This window comes from Micropterus salmoides, unplaced genomic scaffold (genome assembly GCF_014851395.1).
Source record: "Micropterus salmoides isolate LMB-PRFRI ecotype aquatic unplaced genomic scaffold, ASM1485139v1 Ms_hic_scaffold_2, whole genome shotgun sequence".
NCBI classification, from domain to species: domain Eukaryota; kingdom Metazoa; phylum Chordata; class Actinopteri; order Centrarchiformes; family Centrarchidae; genus Micropterus; species Micropterus salmoides.
The window spans coordinates 32,553,935-32,576,360 of NW_024041150.1; the positions used below are offsets into that span (position 1 = coordinate 32,553,935).

Below are 22,426 nucleotides of genomic sequence, written 5' to 3' on the forward strand. Positions count from 1 at the left end.
GTCGGCGCACACAAACACACATGTAAATGGAGGTTAAACATGCTATTTACATATCAATTACAGGCAGACACCGAATCAATGATTAATGCGGGCTCAGATTAGCGCAGAGCCTGCTAGCTTAACCTAATCTGCTGGTGTGTAACTGCCGTGTCCAACGAGTTAAAGATTTTATACATTTGATTGAGATTTGAAGGGTTTTTACTTAAAGTAAATGGATTTTCATTACTTTCAGTCTTTGAATCAATGACTTCGTCAGTTTGTATACTACTCCTAGCTTAACTGCTATCTGCCGGGAAGCTGGAGTGTCAAATGTGTTCAAGATTTTATACATGTGATTGAGATTTAGATTAGGTCAGGTTAGAGGTCTTCGTTTTAATTGAATAAATTTGGATTAAGTCGTTGCATCTATAAATTGTGGTAGTTTGGGAGCAGTTTTGAGCCTGCGAGCTTAACTGCTCATAGCTTTTCAAGAACAGCCCATGTCAAACCTATAGTTTACACTTTTGTTTAGAAATGAGTTAATTTGATGATTTGAGAAGAGTTATTTAATGAGACGTATGGATGAATTAATGGTTGAATTAATTTGGTCATCGAATTAATAATTTTTAGCTTTGCATTAGCACAAGCTAAGCCTGCTTTTTTTTTGCTTGCTGGGAAACAGCACGTCATATTTTACTTGCTAAAGGCTTGATAAACCTTTATACATTTGAGCTTTACATTAATAACTGTAGACTAAATATTTTTTTAGTGAAAGTTTATGAATTAATGGCATTTTGCATTAAATTTTGCTTAATCACTATCTGCACTGAAACAGAATGACACAGGAAGAAAGAGTTTTTGAAGTAATTTGAAACTTAATCATTTAAGAATTTCAAACAAACTAATTTAAGTTAAAGGATCATTTCTGTATTTTTAAACCCAGGTTCTATTTTCACATATATTGGCGTCAAAATGAGTAGTAGGCACAAAATGTTTTGGAATTTGTGCAGTAGATGGCTGCATGCCGGTGGAAACGAGGGAGAGGATTTTGTTGTGTAGCGAAACTTAAGTTTCTGGTTAAAAACAAAGGGTGTCACCGGGAGTCACTCTCATATGGATCCTTTCCGTGATGTTGTCAGAAACTTCATATAACAGTCTGAGCCTGTCCCGAAGGAGCCAAAGGAATACGCTCCATAGCCTTTTCCATCTACTAGTCATTTCAGCCCCAAAGTATGTGAAAAAAAAAATCACCCAGGTTTAAAAATGCATAAAATATCTTTAAATAAATCCATTAGTTATTACAGTGTTTATTAACTCTGAGCTGCTAGCTTAACTGCTATCAGTGAGAAAACTTGAAAACCCCTTATCTGAAGGAATTCATGGTTTAAAAAATATTTTAACAGAATAGATGAAAAGCCAAACTCTGGTTAAGGCAGCAAATGGTCTAGTAAGGCTTATAAACACACGTTTACTAAACCAGATATTTATGGTATAAACTGGCCACCTTCATAATTAAAAACTTAGTTGCACAAATGAGCAGTATTTGTGTCTCTACATGCAACTGCTCTATATTTCACTGTGCTTTCATGTTACAGTATGTGTTTTTATGGGTTCGACTGTGCTTTTATCTCAGGTTGCAGTATATTTTACTGGCTTTAGCTGCGGTTAAATTTTACTTCAGTATAATCCTGCAGGCTATTCACATGTTTTTCACCTGCAAAACAAATTCATGTAGTGGACGTGGAACCTGAGACTGATATTATATTTTATATCTTACATTTTCTGGCAATGAATGGTGGAGAGGACGAGGGCAAAAGGTCTAAACTGTCTAATCTTAGAAAAACAAGGATTTAAACCTTAACTTGCACAACATGCCCATCATAATCTTATAATATTCACATATGTCTCATCGTTTTTTCTTGTATTTCTTGTACTTTACAGCCTCTACTTTTGCTTCAAGGTCTTGAATCTGCTACTTTTCTATTACACTTCTGATGTGTTGTAAAGAACGACCTGCTCATTGATGAAGAGTTTATCATTAGATTGAGATTACGGATCTTTCGAATGAACAAACGAACACAAAAAAGTTAGAAATGGATGCAATGTTTAAAAAAAGACTTCTAGCAGGGAATCTTAAAATGCGTCTTTCAGGAAAACCTTGTAACTTTGATGAGATGCTTAACAATATTCTGTGCATCCATCCCTCTGTCTTTTTTCCTATACCTGTCCCTCTCCTGTCTTTTAAAGGTGGAGTGCATGCAATGATTTATTGGTGACACCAATATGTCAAACACAGAGGGGAGAAAAAAATGAGGAGGTGAAGAGAGAGAGATAGAAAAATAGATACAGTACATGGGAGGAAAGTAAGAGAAATGGGAGAAAAGAAAGCAAAAGACAAAAAGATGTTGTGCAAACTAAGACTGATTCAACAGTTACAGTGACGGGAGCAAACCCCCCCCACACACACACACACACATCATGGAGGGGTTTTTTGACAGCGAAGCATGTATTGTTGCATTGTTTCCTTTGAGTAGAAAATTACAGTGGACCGGATCGCTTCAATGACAAGCTATCAAAACGACAGCATGTCTGCCTGCACGCACACACACACACACACACACACACACACACACACACACACACACACACACACACAAAGCATGCAGTAAGCTATCACAGATACGAGTTAACATGCAAACACATTTACACACAAATGTACCATGCTGTTACTGAATGACAAGCTCATAGCTGCAAAAACAGTGTTTTCAGATATTCACATTAGGAACTCTCTCCCTGCTGCTGAAGCTGAAGGAACAACAGACGTGTTTAGTGGTTTAAAAAACAAATCCTTTATATGCTAATTTGCAGGTGCTAGCTACATTTTAGTCAGTTGTTTTAAATCTGCGCTGTGTCTAATTATTTGGTCCCCAAGTTTGTTATGGCGTGCATGGAGATGACCTTTAGGAGTAAAACTTTACAGGTTTGGAGATGCTGTTGTGTGTTTTATGGAACTCAGGAAATTTATTGTGAACACAAGCAATGGCACTTTAGTTTTGAGTTGAAACTACTGTACTAATAGAGCAATAAGTTTTGTTGCATTGCTTTACAGTACCAAAAACAGGAGGAGGGAAGAAGGGAGGAAAAGCTTTCAGAGTTTCAGCAGTCAATGGAAGGAGTGAAAGGTTGATGGACAAAATCACCTCAAACATAAAGTAGTATCTTCTTTAGGGAGGAAGATAATGGGCAGGTTATGTCACCAACAGTGACCGTGAGATGGGCCCACTTCGTTCACATGATCATTTCTAGAAATGTACTGAACTACTGTGTCAGTATTTCTAATGAAATTCATGCATTCATGGTTAAATATATACACATGGTAAATACAAGTTAAGATATCTGAAATAGTCATAGTTGTTGTTTCAGTTGAAGCATTTAAGGATCGGGAAAAATCCTGTGAAAAGACCAAAAACCAACCATGTCTCTCTGACTTCTCGGCACACTCTGTGGCTCACAGCCCCAAGATCATTGGTTCCTACTGAAGATGTAAATCTTAAAAATAGGCCACAAATATATCGTTTATTTTTTAAAGGCTCCTAAAACAGCCGACCGCTGTAGTTTTTTCAGCAAATGTTACTAACAGGAGGAAATACTGACTATTTTTAGCAGCGATTAACACACAATTGATGCTCTGGTGAGTATTTCCAGCAGCAGGACGTTGTATAGGATTGAGTCTAAATAAATAAATTTAAAGTGTGTGTGTGTTCATTGGGATGAAGGAACATGTCTCCCAGTGCAACAGTGTGGCTCATTGGTGTGTTTTAAATAGTTTCTGGACAACAATGGCACAGAGGAAGAAGATGTGTCGGGCTTTGATACACTTGTTAGTAGTGTGGGTTTTGGTCTTTTCAGTGGATTTGTTGACGAAAGGAAAACTATAGAATATAAGACTTATCCTTCAAAAGCATGACACCACCCACAAGGAACTGATTTAGTGGTTTACAGGTCAAAAACATCCAGACATCTGGTTAGAATGGGGTAAATTTTAATTGAAAACGTATTTAGATGGCTATGTTACATGTTGGGTCAGTTGCACGGATCTCCTTTACAGAGAAATGCAGTTGCTGATGAATTCTGTTGTAACTGGAATTAGTATTCAGATCATTTACTTAAATAAAAGTACAAATACTGCACCACAAGAAAAGATCCTACATCCAAAACCTCACTTTACTCTGGGGTAGGCAATGTTGGAGAAACTAGCAAGAGACAGCTAGATTTTGAAAGTATTTAACTGAAAAAAATATATCCCACCTCCTCCCTTCAGGACTTCCTCTAAAGCCACTCCCCCAAAACACATTGTCATGCGCAGAGAGTGCACGCAGGTAGGCTGGTAGGCCTTATAGGCTTATTTCAGTCCTGTGACAGCCACAGATACTTTTTTATTTTTGTGTCAGTACATTTTCTTTATTGATTGCTTCTGTAATGTCAAGAGAACAAAATTCAACAAATTCAATAAAAATGCTTCTGTAATAAACTACCTACTGCTGCTTTATGTAAAAGTGTGTAAGTATCATCAGCAAAATTTCAAAAGGTATCAAAAGTAAAAGTACTCATAGTGCAGTAAAATATTCCCTGTCAGTGTTTCACTATTATATCTGATGTTTCTGGATTAAAATTCCTGCTGAATTAATGTGTACTACTTCTTCATATCCTGTTGGGTAGTTTAATCTACAGCAATGCATCATGGCTATAAGATCATAGCCTGAGAAGGAGGAGAATTGTCTCAACCCATAAAAGGAGGACTACATCAGTTTATCACAAACACATGTTTCTTACTGGACAGGAAGGGGATGAAAATGGGTGAAAATTGTAATTTGTAAAGCAACTAGTGACTAAAGCTGTCCGACAAAGTACAATATATGCCTAGACATAGTGGAGTAGAAGTATAAACCACTTAAGTTCAGGTGAGTAAATGTACTTCGTTACATTCCACCAGTGATGTAAACTAAACCTTTCACTTTCAGTATGGGATCGATCGATCTATCCATGTCTCTCACAGAGCAGAAGATAACTTGTCTGTTGACAAAAGGAGAAAACATTTAGAGTCTCTGTATTTTACATATATTAAACTAAACTTAAGGTAAAGGCTTCATTGATGATTAAGTCGTCATATTCCTAACTTTATTTTGTGAACATCGTTTGTTATAACTTCATTTTCTTGTCCAGAATCTTTTTGTGTGTAAACAATAGAGGAAACAAAACGAGTTTCGGGAGTTGGCACTCGAATGAAGCGCTAACATGTTCGTTTGCTCAAACACACACATACACACACACACACACACACACACACACACTCCCACGCTGGTAGAATGATGAGAACTTATTCCTCCATAAACGTCTCAGTCAGTTTAACCACTGTTATTATTCTAATCATGATGACATGTTTTTAAATGGATTATTATACGTTTTCATTAATAACACGCTGTCTGGGAAGGAGTTTTGACGCGCAGGGTGGTTGTGACGAGCACACACACACAGTACATGTCCACAGCAATAAAAACTTAAACACACACACACACACACACACACACACACACACACACGCAAAAGCCACACAACTCCATAACAACAAAAAAAGGGGAAATATTGGCAATAACGGAGGGGTGTGTGTGTGTGTGTGTGTGTGTGTGTGTGTGTGTGTGTGTGTGTGTGTGTGTGTGTTTGGGTGTGTTTTTTTTCCTTAAAACCTAACCCCCCCCCCACACACACACACACACACACACACACACACTTGCATGTTCCTGACACGTTTTCACTCTGCTAATTACAAATTACACTAAGTTAAAGTTTTTGTTAATAACACGCTGTCTGGTAAAGTTTCTGTATGACGAGGACACTGGTGGGCGACACACACACACAAACACATAGATATGCATGTATGCTCTTGTCATGTTTTTAATTGATTTCAGCTATAATTATTTTTGTAATACACACACACACACACACACACACACACACACACACACACACACACACACTCCCTCTCATCTGTAAGTCGCGGCAATTTAAAAATGGATGATAATTAAATTTTCCTCCTGTTTTTTATTAATAACATGTCTCCAGGAAAGCACACACACACAAACACACACATCACCTGTCATCCCCCTCGCTGCCCTCTCTTTACCCTCTCTCAGCTCCTCCTCTCTGTTCTCCTTTCATCTCCTCTTTCGCCTCTGACCTCCTCCTCCCCTTCTTCTTTCTCTCCCTCTCTTGCACTTTGATATTGCAGTTTGTGGATGCCGCTCACTCTAAACTGTAAATCTGTCGGTTGCTTCTCTTCCCCCCCCCCCAGTTTTCTTTTTTCATCTCCAACACACACACACACACACACACACACACACCTGACAAGCTGTCTCAATAAATAGAGAGATAAGACCAGGTGGAAGAAGAGAGAGAGAGGGAGGGAGGGGAAGAGAGCGGTAAATGACAAGAAGATTGAATAAAAGAGGGATGTGAGGGAGGGGAATGAAGGAAGAGGAGAAAAGGAAACAAGAGGGGAGAGGATGAACAGGTGGACTAAAAAGGTAGAAGAGGAGGAAAGAAAGGAGGAGAAAGAGCAGAAAAGAAAAAGGAAGGCTCGTGAAAGAAAGGAAAGAAGAGAGGAGCCGAGAACAAGAAAGAAAACAAGAGATGAAAGGATGAAGAGATGAACCAAAAGACAGAGGAGAAGGGAAGAAAGAACAAGGAAGAAGAGGACAGGAAACAAGAGAGCAAATGAAACAAGAATATGAGAGGGAAAATATGAACAGACGGAACAAATATGGAAGAGGAGGGAAGAAAAGAGGAGCAGGGGAAAAAGAAAAGAAAAATGAGACTGCAAAATAAGAAGGGCAAAGAAAGAGGAGAGATGAGAAAAAGAAGAAGAAAAGGGGGAAGAGGAGGAGTAGAGAAATTAAAGAATAGAAGAAAAGTGGATAACACAAAGGGAGGGGGTTAGGGTGAACAGATGGAGCAAACGATGGAAGAGAAGGGAGGAAAAAGGGGAGGAGGAGCAGAAAAAAGAAAAAGGAATCTGGTGAAAGTGGAGAGAAAAGAAAGAGGGAAAACAGGATAGAAGAGGGGAGAGAACCATAATGTGGAAGAGAGGGGAAGAGGAGACCAATGAAAGAAAAAGGAGGCTTGTGAATGAGGGGAAAATGAAAAGAGGAAAGGAAACAAGGAAGAACAGATGGACAGAAATATGGAAGATGAGGGAGGAGCAGGCAAAAAGAAAGGGAGCAATGAGGAAAAGGGAAAAAAGGGGATGAAAGGAGAAAAGGAAGGGAGATGGAACGGAGAGGTGGAGTAAGAAGGACATGAGAGGAGAAAGAGGAAGAAGTCATTTAGAGCGCTTAACAAATACATAAAGTAGAAAGTGTAAAGAAAAGAGTAGGAGGTGAAAGGAGGAGTAGAGGAAAGAGATATGAGAGAGGGGAAGAGGAGGGATGGAGAGATTACCTGGTGAACGAGAGGAAAAGCTGTTGTGACACTCCCTAATGCGATTTCTAAACCAATCTGCTAAGTGCACCTACGAGACCATGTTTGTGTGTTTAAGTGTGTGTGTTCACTGACATCAAATAATCTTGTTGCAGACAACACCCTCCCTCTCTCCCTCCCTCCCACCTCCTCATCCCTCCATCTCTCTCAGTGTGGACGTACCTCAAGTGACAAAGTCATGCTACATCTGAAAATGCATCTTTTCTTCTCTCAGCTTTGACCCTCTGTCCACACTGAGTCCACGTCATGAGCCAGTGTGAACGCAGGGTGGAAATTTAAAGAGACAGAGCTTTCCGCCAACTCTTTCACCGTAATCTCGAGTTTACCAGAGCAAATGTCCCCATGCACCCTCCCCACACAACGCACCTGTACATTTTATACACCTAGGCGTTTGTCTAAAGCCAGGAATTAAATTATATGCCCCCAGACTTCTGTCATTCCCACCTTTGGATGCTAAAAACATATCTTGCAACATGTCCTCAAACTTAAACGGCAAGTTAGGTCATTTGTCAATGCCTCCCTAAACGACACATATGACCATTTCCCTAAACGACATGCGAGCGCTGGAAAGTCCAGTGACAGGCATACTGAACCTTTTACACATGACGTTAAACCCATGGCGAACGTTATGAAACGGTCGCAGTTTGGTTAAGTTTAGGAAAACGTTGTGGTTTGGGTTAAAGTAAGTACGTTACACAAGTCACATGGTATAAATCACATGACTTAACTCACATGACACAAGTCAGTAATTCTAACTTAAAACTCAACCTAACCCCCAAGTCTTGCTCAAACCCCTTGGCGTCACTTTTTAACATGGCTATCTTTAGAGTCAATGCTACAAGCATTATATGTCCAGCGTCTTTCCCGCGCACTGTGCCGATTAGGATACAGCGCCACTGCATCAGCGTCATGCCTCAGTCGCAGTGGCAGAAATGTAACAAAGTGCAATCCTTTCTAGAATATAGTGTTAACCATGAAGACGCCGAGGCGGGACCAATTCTGACAGACGCGGCTGTGAAACTCTTTGCAGGAAATATGTCAAATGATGACAGGTCAGTGTCAGGTGTCGGACCGGACTTTGACCTATGATTTCCCAGAAACAGTCAACAAATAGTCAACATTGACATCTTTTTAATTTAAGCCCAGTGTGTTAAAAAGCGATGCCAAGGGGGTTGTGACTAAGTGTCCATGTGTGACAAGTTGGGAGTGAGAACGCATTGGAAAAATGTGGAAATGGAAACAACTTAATTCTTTCTTGATTCAGCTTTACTAAAACACAGCGTAGGTGATATAAGAGAGCAGGCCAGCTGAGACTCACAGCCGACCAGATGTTGCACAGTTTTTTGTTTGGCGACAAAAAAAAAAAAAAAAAAAAAAAAAAAAGAGGAGACATTTAACCAGTTTTCAAAAGCAAACAGAAAATATTAACATGGACTTATTTTGTTTTCACATGTAAACTGCATTTTTAGCTAAGAGTGGACGTAGAATCTCCCCTTCGCTTTTAAATCACACTTCCTTGCTTCACACTATGCCCACTCTATCACTGTCAATGTCCCTCACCCCACTCCGTTTGGAGACTCTCTCTCTCTGAAAAGTTAAGAGACTGAAACAGCCTTTGTGAAACACTATCTATTTCCCAACACACACACACACACTGACCTGCCTCTCCCCTCTTGCTGTTCAGTCCACACACACAGGGGGGGGGGGGGGGATCAGTTCTTTTCCGTGGTGACAGAGGGTCATATTTCTTGCTTTGATCTTCACCTCTCCCTCTCTTTGTTTCTATCCGGAAAACAGAGAAGCAGGAGCAGAGAGAGAGAGAGAGAGAGAGAGAGAGAGAGAGAGAGAGAGAGAGAGAGAGAGAGAGAGAGAGAGAGAGAGAGAGAGAGAGAGAGAGAGAGAGAGAGAGAGAGAGAGAGAGAGAGAGAGAGAGACTTTCCTCGCTGTCTCTCGTCCTGGATGGTTGGTAGGTTGGTAAGTGAAGCATGAAACCGCCTCCTCTCCCCCTGAGACACACACACAAGCTCACAGCCACCAAGGTACTGGATAGAAAACGTAATAAAAATTAAACCGTACACAGGATGTGAGAAACCTACAAACTTTCCATTAAACATGATAGCGCTAATGCATGATGGGAAGTGCTGTTATGGATGCAAAGGTCTGTTATTTTCCATAACTGCACATGCAGAGTACATTATCTTGCTTATAGAACAGCCAGCAATCAACATATAAGAATTTTCTATTTATATTTTGGGAAAGTGCAGTTTTTACATGGCAACTCGGCATTCTGTCAGCTTTCAGATCTACTACATTATACACCCAGTGATTGGAGGAGTTGTTGAGCTGGACTCTGGAGGCGGTGACGGAGAAGATGCTGTCGAAATTGGTTAGCTTTCGGAACAGCATCTCCCACCCCCTCCATCGCATGCTGGTTGAGAAGAGTAGCATCTTCAGCCAAAGACTTTTATACCCCCGAGGCATTCCACCGAGCGGCACAGGAGATCACTGCTGCCAGTGGCCATCAAACGGTTTAAGTCATTCCCACTTTGTGGCATCAGTGGACTGGGAGGCTGCTGAGGTCCTACTGGACTCTTAACTGGACTTACAATTACATTTCTGTAACTTGTGTCACAGTGCAATACATCTTATTAACTTATAATCACATACATTTTGCACAAGTTACTGCAATTTGCACACTTGGATGCACTTGCTTAAAAAGGACATACCTTTTTTCCTTTTATGTCAGTACTCACTCAACATTTAGTTTTTGCTGCTGCTGTGACTGTGGTGTGAATTTCTCCCTGGGGATTGAATAAGTATGTATCTATGAAAATTGTAAAACAAAAACAAAAATTAGGTTGTTATTTTAAGGTAATTAGATCTATAAATGAGTAACTGGTCATTAGAATATTGGTTAATTAAGAAATTGGCATTTCAGTTAGTTGTAATTAGCCAAATGAAAAACGTCTTCATGAAAGCCCCTGAAGACTGTAGCACAGTAATTTTGTCTTTTTGTAGATCAGGCCAGTTATTTAGCTCTTCTCTGGTTCAGGGTTAATCCAGTGCAACCCTTCCTATTATATATTAAACATTTCCAATAGAAATTTGGAAAATTTCCAGCTTCCAAATTCACAGTTCTCCATTAGCGGGTGTAATTTATGCCAGAAAGCAAAGTATGTGACATGTTTTTGGTCTCATGTGAAGCACAGACCTTATTTCTCTGCATAAAACACAATGGAGGGAATCAACAGCTTAGTGAGCTTAGAAATTAAGCCATTTCTGATTAAACGTATGGCAGCAACGGACTTCTATAATACTGTCAGGCTCACGATGGACAGCAAAAAAAAAAGATCAAATTTGATGCACAACCAGAGATATCATCCTTGTCAAATCCTGGCGCCTACATTACCCACAACTCATCGACAGTTTAACAGGAGATTCAGATGCTAGTAGTGTCTAATGTAGCCTTGAGCTTCTGGCCTGCAGCAGAGATGAGCAGCAGGAGGTTTGGTAACCTCACATCTTTCTAACTCCACACCAACAGATTTTTTTCCATTTCCAAGCTTGTAGTCTTCAGCAGCCCACATGCTGACTCAAGTGACATCACTTGAGGACGTCACACAGCTCTCTCTGGAGACTGTTTTAAACAACATGTTTCCCCTCCCACATATGCAGCACCTGTAAACACACGTGGACAATGCACAGCAAGCGTTGACAAAATGTGCAGTGTTTGTGCAATGTTTGTCCACAATTTGTCACTTTTCACATTCTGAATCTACCACCAAGGAAATTTTAAACTTAAATATCGACAGTTAATATCATGACATGAAAATGTGTTTTTGACACAGTCCTACCGAGGTATGTAAATGAGCCAATGGGCACATATTAGAAGGAAGCATCCCGAATTTCTGTTACTGACTGGAAAACTGATTGTCATTATCACCGATCAATGATGACTGACAAATTGTGTTTAGATGCGACCTGACTCATCGCTATGTGGCTCTCAACGCCGCACACGACCTCAGCTCCTTGTCAGCCAACGCTTTAACCTTTATCAATTAACCAACAGCACAAAGCGGAGCTGAAACCAGACACACACTCAAACATACGTGAAACCAGCGAAACAAACACACAAATATCCCCAAGACACACACACAAAAACAAGCACATGCAGGCGAATATGAACACTGCCGCAGACCTACACACACACAAACACACACAGATGTAACCTGACCCAGTGTGACAACTGATAGCTCTGTTTGTGCTTGCTAGACAATCTCACACACACACACACACACACACACACACACAGAAACAGACATACCTCAGCCAGAAGGCAAAACAACGGACCGTGTTCGAGTGTGTGTGTGTTTTAGAAACCACTGTGCTCCATTAAAAGAACTTAATGCCCCATGCAAAAGAATGAAAAACACCAAATTGATGAAAGGAGTTCATGCTGAGTGTGTGTGGACGTTATCCTGCGAGTGTGTGTGCACGCGTGAAGCTGCAATGCTTTACAAAAAACAAAACGAATTTGCTCCCCCTGTGTTACAAACAATACGACCTCCATCCTCAGTGTGTGTGTTTGTGTGTGTGTGTGGGCTCTAACAGCCTGTCGTGATAAGGAGAGCCCAGAATAACACTCCGACATCAGCAACCCTCCCTCCTGTCACTCACTATCGATTCCCCCTCTCTCTATCTCGCTCACAAACACACACACACATACCAAGGAGGTGACAAGGAAGCAGAAAAGACACTCCTCCTCTCTCCTCCCCAAAGGCTCTGTTGTTAGATTAAATCATCTGCAGCGTTTTTAAGTAAAATCTGTTCATCTGTGTGCAGATAAATTAATTTTTACACTCAAGGAAATCATGTTTATCCAAGTACATGACCACTAGATGAGAGCGTAGGCCAAAGTATGCTTAAAATGCAGTGTGTTTATAGAGTGTATTTTTTTTCCTTCTTGTCAACAAATCCCATGAAAAAACAAGTAAAAAACAATGATTTGATCTAACAGTGTCGTGAATCCTTGCTAATCTCTCTGTGTTCCTACTTCAGTCTTCTCTTTCATTTTCATGGTTACTAATTCTCCTGTCATTTCAGATCCTGCCACTCCCTCGTGTCAGGATGATTACCTCATTCCCTTCACCTGGCGTCCCCCACTCCTCTCCCCATCTGCAGCTCATTGTCTGATTAGTCCTTCAGCATATATACACACACCGGTCCATCTCCTTTAGTTCTTTGTCAGATTGTCTTTTGCATTAACGCCAAGCTTTCCAGTGTTTTCCCCTTGATCCCTTAGACTCACGTCTAAACCTCAGATTGATTTACTGGACTTTTGATTCTCTGACTGATCCTTGCATGTTTTTTTGGAATAAACCTTGGACTGTTAACTTGATTGTTGCTGTGTTGTGTCCAGCTTTAAATTAGAGGTTGTAACATCTTGTTGTCTAAGAAGGATTAAAACCACATCAGTGAGCCGCACTGTTGCACAGGTGTTCCTTCATTACTATGAACACAAAGTCAATTTAGACTCAATCCCACCAACACCATCCCTGCTGCTGTAAAAACTCACTGGAGCACCAAATGTGGGTTCATCCGCTGCTGAAAATAGTCCCCAACAAATCCACTATGTCCTCCTGTTTGAGTAAAGTTTGCTAAAAACTGACAGGGGCCACCTTCGACCAATTGGAGCGGAGAGCCACACACTGGGTAGGAGAGTCAGGTGTTTAGAAGAGCGTATATCTGTGTTCTGTCAATACGTCCTATGTGGGTGAAACGGGATTTGATTTCCGACCTCTCATTGAGGAATCTTGACAAAAAAGGTTATTTTATTCTATTTTTTTACTTTTAATTCTGCAGGTTTTTGTTACTCCAGAAAACGTTAAAAGATTTCTTCTAAATGATGATGATGTAGAAGTTAAAATCTCCCCACAGACCAGACCTCTAGAAGTTATTTCTACAGTTAAACTTTTCAGCAGTCTCATGAAAAACTAAAGAATAACTTCTAGAGATCTGGTGTGCGGTGACATTTGAACTTCTACGCCAACGGGTTATTTTAAAGTCTGCAAGTCTACAGCGTTGATGTCGTTTCCTTTGAACAAGTGATATTTAACTTCCAACTTCAGCAGGATGTGTTGTAACTATTTCACACATTATTTCTCTTTCTGTTGTTTTCATATTATGAAAAAAGAGCAGCTCCTTAATTAAAGTAGAAAACGACATCAAGGGCACTTTAAATTAGGTAGTGGATGCGAGTGGTCACTGCTTTCACACACATATGGTTACTGAGAAGACGAAGTATGCAGAAGCCCAGTGGGAGGTTTCTCCTTTTTTTGAGCATTTAATTTTTCCTTTCTTTTCCCAGAGTAACAGAGAGAGAGAGAGGGTGAGAGAGCGAGGCATTAGAGGAATGTCAATATGATTGGAGAGAGAGGAGTATGTGTTCGCTGTGCGTTCAACAACAATAGCTCTCCAGCCGTGTTGTTCCATGCGCATTCACATGATTCATTATTACCCCTGACATGTACCGCTGTGTGTGAGTGTGAGAGAAGACAGTGATTGAGATGAACAGACAGAGGAGAGAGGTGAAAGACGGGGGATAAAGAAGGAGAGACAATTAAGCAGAGACAGAAATACACTGCTAATGGGGGGGGGGGGGGTGTTTATAGAAAAGAAACAGATAGGGGTGAGAGAAAGTGAGACTAAGTGATAAAGAGTCAAAAAATAGCAAAAGACAAAAAGCGAGATGGAACATTTCAAGATTAATAAACTATAGACTTACACTGTGTGTGTGTGTGTGTGTGTGTGTGTGTGTGTGTGTGTGTGTGTGTGTGGTCAGATGAAAAACAGAGGTCACTCTCCAACAATCCAGTGACTTCTTAGCAACACAACACACTGTTAATAATTAGCTGATACTGAACAACTGCCACCTTTAAAACTATCCCATCTATCGCTTTCAACGACACAAAAATAACTGGGCTGAAAGCACACACACAGTCACACGAGTGCAGACGGCATCCGGCGTTCCCACTGCGACACTGATGTAAAATTCCAGGACTTTTCAAGGAGTTTCCAGAAATAATTGAGAGCACTTCCATGAAGCTAAACATGTTACTCCTCCTCCTCCTCCCTGTTTTTTGTTGCTGGCAAGGGTTTTCAAAGTCTAACACAGTGGGCCCCCTTAAACAAAATTGCCTGCCAGTCAACACCAACTTGATTTAATTATTAATACAGATATAATGTTGCCATGGATTTCTTCATTTTTAATTGTTGACATTTTGGTAACAGTAAAAGTATGCTGAATTAGCCATTAGCAGATCCTTTTCTTTTTGCAGTGTACCCATGGATGCACAGACAACTATCAAGAAAAAGTAAAAATGTGCCGATACTCAAGCAAGTTCGGGAGTTATAAGTAGTGTCTTTTTTTTCTAAGTGGATTTCTGAATGTTTATTCAAGATGGACATTGGAGATAGTGTCACACTGAATCTCAAAATATGTGTATGATGTCTGTGTTTTCAGATTTGACTAAGTTCTCCCTCAAACGTCAAAGAGTATAAATTTTGGTGCAAATTGTGGCAATCTGGAAGTTGAAGGTTTTAAAGTGCCTTAATAGCCTCCACGAGCAGCTCCAATTGCTAAGTGTGGTGATAAGCAGCCAGACTACCATAACTCTTCCCGTTGCTTTTGGAAAACCGGCACGCACCTGTCTTTCACCTCACGCAGTTTCTTTGCCTCCATCTCTCCCTCACAGTTTGAAAACCTCTGATTTAAAGTGACTAATTTGTATTAATTTGATTCAGGTTTTTAATCACATTTTTACAACTTCTAAGATTAGAAATGTTCCATACAAGGACAGAGGCATCAGTAAAACCAGAAGCTTTTATGAAAATAAAGTAAAAAAGAAAATGCAATATTGCTTCTGTCCTTTCTAGGAGCAACGCTGCTCGTATGTGTTTTAAATATCAGTGGATCTCTGACCTCTCCTCTCTGGAAAAAAGCCCTTGTAAAATCCTTGTTACTCCTGGAAATCAATGGCCGTGAAAAACAGTGATAAAAATCACAGGATTTAATGTGTTCCCATTACAGCAGAACAACGACGAAATAGAGCTGACATAAACAAATTTACTCTCATCTGGCGTCAGATCTGAACAAACAAACTACTGTTGGTACTAAATGATGCTAGTTGAGGTTAAAAATCAAGTATATTATCAGTTTCTGTAGGAGTTATGATGTGTAAAGACACCTCAATACTTTCAAAACACTATTTTGTGCAGGTTGTTTCCCAAAATAGTTAACAAAATTTTTCCGTTAACGACTACAAAGGCAACATTGTTCAGCAACTCACTTGGACCATCACACAGCTGTTCATCTTTCTCTGGTGAAAATAAACAACCTGCTCTTTGCATTTGAGCACTTTCACATCTAGAAAATGAAGAAGTACTTTGGAAATTAGAGGCATTTCAATTCAAACTGAGAGGGATATTTCTTTTTCAGAGAAGTTTCAGGAAAACTCACTCAATTTAGCATTTTGATGCTTAAATTTTCAGCAAAAGTGAATTTAACTTTGAATGTGTGCTGCACAGATAACAAAAAATAGTTTTTATTTAGAAGTGCAGCCTGCAGGGAAGCTCCATCAGTTTTCTGCTTCAGATGCCTCTCTGATCTGATACTTTCTCTTTACCAATTAGATTTTTTAAAATTATACATACATACATATGTGTGAGGTGCTTCATCCTTCATTTGCACTTTCAGAGCGAGCTGACTAGTTTTAAAATGGCAGGGATGCAGAACTGACGCACAGGACGTCACTTCAGAGTTTTAATTTGAAAGGTTGAGGCAGTCAGTTTAATGGGCGCCGAAAAGCAGGTGACCTATTGAAAACACTTTTAACACACAGATACACATTAAAGCTGAATTCTCCAACAAACACACTCTGCCAGAGGAAAGCTCTTTATCCCACACACACACACACACACACACACACACACACACTTCCACTCACTCACATATTTACACACAAACACTTATATAAACACACACACACACACACACACACACACACGTGAGATATAAAGTAATGGATTATGAGTTTGAGAAGCTTTTCCATAACTAAAGTCAACAGACGGTTGTTTGTTTGGCATTTGTTTGCTGTCAGTGTGTTTTATTTTACTAAAACACCAAACTGTTGAAACATGTGCCTGCTCATTTAGCACGCATACGCATGCACGCACGCACACACACACACACACACACACACCCCCATCAAGTACCAAAGTCGATACAGTAAAAGCATAATTTTCGACACCTAAGCAAAATAAGGGATTCTGACAACAGAACAGGAAGTCAATTTCAAGAATATAGAGAGCATTAAGCAAAGTGCTGCAGGAATATCACAGTGACACACGCAGAGATCAGACTGTAAGAGACAAATGAACGATATAATAACACGAAAACTAACACATTGCAAGTCCCAGGAGAAATGCTGTAGGAATATAACGGTGTTGTTAATGACCAGGTCGCTTGAAAGTAGTTACAGGACTATTCAAGTAAACTGGTGAATCACTATGGGACTCAATCATGAGGAAGATCTTAGAAATAGAGTAGTAGAATAAAAAGAGTAAATGGATAACCAATAAGAAATTAATATTTTAGGAATAGCCTACTGTTTTGGAACAACTTAATTATAAATTCGCTTCACCATCACAGCTTTACTTTAAAGTGAGTGTAGTGATATTAAAGAAATACAAATACTCACTAAAACAAATAGAAAGTCTCAAACACACAAGTCTGTAAAGATGCAGAGCTGATCCCAAGCGAAATCCCTTGTAGGAATAGGAGCAGGATTTGAAGAGCAGTAAATCTGGAGCCAGGGGATACAGCGGAAATCTCCAGCAAATATTTCTGATAGGCAGCCTCTACGTTGTAATAGCATGCGAAGTAAAGTTACTAAAGTCACTTTTATCGCAACAAACACACCGGAAAGTTCTAAATATTTACAGCAATGTCGACTCGATCGACGCCATCCGGCTTTCGGACTGTTGTAGAGACTTTAAGGTAAAATCTTAAAATTCATTAAAGCGCTAAAAGTATTCACCGACCTGGCGCTGGTGCAGTCCTGGTACAGCGTCTCGAAGTCCTTCCTGGAGATGAGCTTGCAGCGGTTCACGCCGGGCTGGATGGCGCCGAGCCCCCGCAGGACGCGCACCTGCTCCACGGTGCACACCACAGGCGAGATGTCCAGCCTCTTCAGCTTGGTGTAGACGGTGTGCAGCCCGCCCACCAGGTGCTTCAGGAAGAGGTCGAACACCTGCGGCAGGCAGATGAGCTCCTGGCCGTCCACACTGAAGCTGGCCACCTTCACGCCGTGCACCTCCACCAGTTTGCACTCGCTGCACAGACCCGGGCTGGATGAGGTCTGCGCCAAGCCGGGGGAACCGGGGGTCAGGCCGGCCGCGTTCAGCGAGCCGAGCCCACTGAGAGGACCTAGAGCGGCACCGCCTCCGGACACAAGCGGGGCGGCGCCGCCGTTGCCCAAGCCTGGCAGGAAAGCGCTGAGCATGCTGCTGGTGAGCCGCGGAGACGGGGACAGGGAGTGGGGGTGAGAGTGTGAGTTGGTGTGCGCCGGGCTGGAGGTACCGGTGGACGCCACTGAGGTGAGGTGCGCGTCTGGGGGCGAGCGGTAGAGCGCGGCCGGAGTTGGGGCGCTCGAGCCCGGCGAAAGGAGCGGAGGGGAGCCGGGGAGCGACATGGAGGTGGTGGTGTAAGAAGTGGAGAGTGCTGAAGGCGCGCACACACTCTCTTCCTTTCACACACACTCACACACTTTCGTCCTCTTCTCTCTCTTTCCAGATGGGAAAACACTTGTGCGTCCTTGCGTCTTTTCTGTTTGTTTTCCGCTCACTTTTTCCTCTTGCTAATTTTCGTCCTCCACTTGCTCCTCTCTCTATCCGGAACACGCTCTCACTCTTGTTATCCGTGCGCGGAAAGCGGACTGTCCAGTCTGTGCGTAAAAGCGACTGGATCAGACTTCAGGTCAGCCCTTGTCCAGGTCCCGCCTTCTTCAAGAATGACTGACAGCCGTCTGGGCCAATCAGAGAAGGCTCCTTGTCGGACTGAGGATGTGATAGGTGAGGACAGAGAGGGAGGACTTTATTACACCCCGTTGTGTGTGTGTGTGTGTGTGTGTGTGTGTGTGTGTGTGTGTGTGTGTGTGTGTGTGTGTGTGTGCGTGCGTGCGCGCGCGGTATCGGTCTGATCTCTCGCTTTCATAAACTTTCTCACGAGCTGCTTAATTCGCCAACGGGAAGTTTGTATTTGTCTTCTTCTGCTTCTTTTTCTTTTCTGTTTTTTCAGTCGAGATGCTCAACCCCAAATGCGTGTGCGCGTGTCCCTGCGTATGTGTGTCCAGTGGTGGCTCACATGCGAGCTCTGGTGGCGAGACGGACGCATGTTCTTCACACGCTGACCGCTGATCAGTGAGCAAATCATCAGACTGTAGGTAGAGACGTGGGGAAAGGCAGGAGAGAGGAGAGGAAGAAGTAGGTGGGAAGGAAGGAGGGATTGTTGATTTGATTCAAATAAGGAACAAATACAGAGATGAAAGAAAAGAGGGATGGAGATCAAAGAGTGAAAGAATTAAAAGAGAAGGAAACATGACCAAAAGAAGAAGAACAGAGGAGGGAAAAGGATGAGGGAAGGAAGGAAAGAATTAAAGAAAGAAATTAAAAGGCACTGGTGATAATTTCTATCACAAAGGGAGAAGAAAGGGATTAAAAGAGAAAAGACTAGAAAAGAATAAGAAAATAGATCATGAAGCACCAGGGAGAATTAATTACTGGTGTGTGTGTGTGTTTAAACAGTGAAATGGGATTGAGTGGTGTGGATTACAGACAGACAGGGTTTTATAATCCCATGTAATCTCATTACACTGAGGAACCCTGACTGAACGAAAGACAAAATGCGAGAAAGACACACGATGGGAAAAAGACTACGAGACGGGGAAAGAAAAAGTTCAACAGAAAGAAATCATTTAAATCTGTTTTAAAATTTAGGTGTGCCTGCACACACATCGGTTCTAAATATTTCTCGCAATGTAGAAACAGTTTTGCAGCCACCAGAAAGGTCAAAATCAAAGCAGCAGAGGTTAAGAAATCGTGATATTTTCCCCCTAGTATGCATCAAGCACCAAAAACACTGGATCCTATAATTCCCATAATGCAACTCGATAGTGTCTTTCATTACACGCCGCCTCCTAAAATCCCTGCTTCGTTCAAACCTCACACCTCTGGTTTGTGACGCAGGCCTTCTGTTAAAAATGTCTAAAAACCCAAACCTTACACCTCCGATGACATCACTTTGACATCAGGATTGTGTTTTTCAAACAAACTCCTCGTCCATCACCAAATCAGCTCCATGGTACAATCTCACGCACTTTCTTTGCCAGTTTGTCTATTCTGCAGCCTCAGCAGTCCAGCCTGTCCTCCTGCCTGATTTGTTATGACACTTCCCTGGTCCCCTTTTGGTCCTGACCTCTTGCTGAACCCTTTTTTCTGCCTGAAGACCAAGAGAACTACCTTTTTATCTTACACACCTGAGTAATCAGATCCACCTCACACCTGTAATTTAGAAGTGAGTATTTTTCAAATCAAATGAACACAAACCAACTGAAACAAGCAGTGAACCTGGGTCTTGTGGGGCCCCTGGGTAGATTTGCATCGCCTATAATCCAACCATGTGTATGTTCCTTAAAAACATCTATTTAGTAATTGTACAGGGAATAAAACATTTGAATGGATGAAATAAACTTTCTTTTTCTGATCGGTTTAGCTCCACTAATTGTGTTTATAACAGTAATTTCTCAGATCATAGTTGAAGCATTTACACATTTTAGTTGGGCAGCATAGTGGATAGCACTGTGACCTTTCTGTGTGGAGTTTGCATGTTTGTTTCCCCCATCATCGAAAAGCATGCTCAGTTCTCCTGTCAGTGCCAGTCAGTGCACAAAAGCACAGTCACATGCATTGAAATGAAAAAAATAGGCTGAACCGATGAACCAGACAGTGCTACTCACATCTCTCGATAAAACTAAAAATGCAAATTGTTCCACAAAATACCCCTTTTGTATGTAAATATATAATTTGCAAATTTCATTCGGTTATCACGTGTATCTATATTATATAGCAAGAACATACATACAGTGCTGCTGTGTCTACTGTATTTAAAGAAACGATCAGATGCTGATGCTCGAATCCTCACTAAGACAAAAAAGTGGATCACATCACTCCAGTCCTGGTATTTACACTGACTTCCTGTCTGTTAAATTATTGATTTTAAAATATTACTGTTGGTTTATAAACCACCGAATGATATACAGCCAATGTACATCTCAGAGCTTCTGCTACGTTATGAACCATCCAGACCTCTCAGGTCGTCTGGGACAGGTCTGCTTTCTGTCCCCAGAGTCAAAACTAAACATGGAGAAGCAGTGTTCAGCTTTGTATGCTCCACATATCTGGAACAAACTCCCAGAAAAGTGCAAGTCTGCTGAAACTCTCAGTTCAGTTCAGTAGACTTTTCTCTTTGCCATTGCCTTTTATTAAATCAAATGTAAAGGCTTTTGATTAATATCTTACACTGTGACTTTTATTTTCCTGTATTGAGTTGTTTTCTATTAAACTCTTTTTTTTAAAACTCTTAATTGTGTTTAAATGTCTTTCTATATTACCCTACATTGCTTTTATGTAAAGCACTTTGTATTTCCTTGTTGAAATGTGCTATTCAAATAAACATGCATTGCTTTGCCTTGCCTATATATGGGCCTGTCCTCACCAAAAAAACAGCCATCCAGGTTGGTAATGCAGCTTATTATATTTCCCATATTTCCCTGTTTTGTTAGGCTGTGACCATATCTCCTCTGGAGAGGAAGAAGGTAGAGCAGGAAGTGGGGACTATACAAATACGAATTTAAGAGAAAAAGTACAAATACATTGATAAAAAGGAACGAGGGGGTCAAGGAGAAAAGGTGGGGCACTGAAGAAGAAAGAAAAAAAGAACAGACATAAAGAGAGAGAGACACGAGGGCAATAATTTGTCTCTCAGGACTATTAATGATCAAACTGAAGCTGGACTCAGAGAAAGACAGAGAGGAAGACAGAGAGAGATGAGGTCTTAGTGGAGGTGAATATCTCTCAGCGGGGTTATAATGACCGACATGAACTTGGAGTTGGACTTTAGGATGAAGAGAAAGATAAAGAGGAGAGGAAGATGAGACTAAAAAGGATATGTGGGGAGAGGAGGAAGAGTAAGAGTAAAAGAAGGACAGAAAGAAAGATGAAAACAGAGGGAGGAAGAGGTGACAAGAGAGGGAGAGGACAAAAGTGGAAAAACTTGTCTGCAAAATGCTCTACCTCCCCAGAGAGAGACAGAAGAGTCCGGTGTTCTACACAAAAGGCCATTTTGCCTTTTTTTTCAGCCCAATGAATAACTCGTCCTCCGACATGTCATATTTTTGTGTTGGTACAGTTTTTCTCTGTGGAGTAAACAGCTACTGCAGGAAAAGACAGGACAACCTACCGCCACCTCCATGGATGATGTCACATTGCTCTGGGTCTATCTGCAGCAAATCAAATGCATGTTAATTTTGTACGGACATTCATGGTCCTCAGAGGATAAATCCCCCTGACTTTTCATCTAGCGCCACCATGAGTTTCATGTTTATGGTTTTGAGTGAAAAGTGAATTACTTCTATAACTTTTGCATGGAATTGGTACACACATTCATGTCCACCTCAGGATGAACTGTAATACCTTTGGTGATTCTTAAACTTGTCTTCGTTAAGTCCATCTTTCAATTTGTCCAATATTTTGGTTTATGAACAATAGGCCTGCCCCTTAATGGTCAACTAAAATATAT

At 41.1% G+C, this 22,426-nt stretch overlaps 1 protein-coding gene across 2 annotated transcripts in view; it reads right to left on the bottom strand.

Moving 5' to 3' along the window:
* dachb (dachshund b) overlaps positions 1–18,519 on the bottom strand; it is a 106,729-nt gene extending 88,210 nt beyond the window's left edge. For both annotated transcript variants that reach the window (XM_038731645.1, XM_038731646.1), the window contains exon 1: positions 17,614–18,519. In XM_038731645.1, coding sequence (XP_038587573.1) covers positions 17,614–18,263 — 650 coding nt within the window. In that variant the 5' untranslated portion in view covers positions 18,264–18,519. The remainder of the gene's footprint in view (positions 1–17,613) is intronic.
* Positions 18,520–22,426: the final 3,907 nt, after the last annotated feature.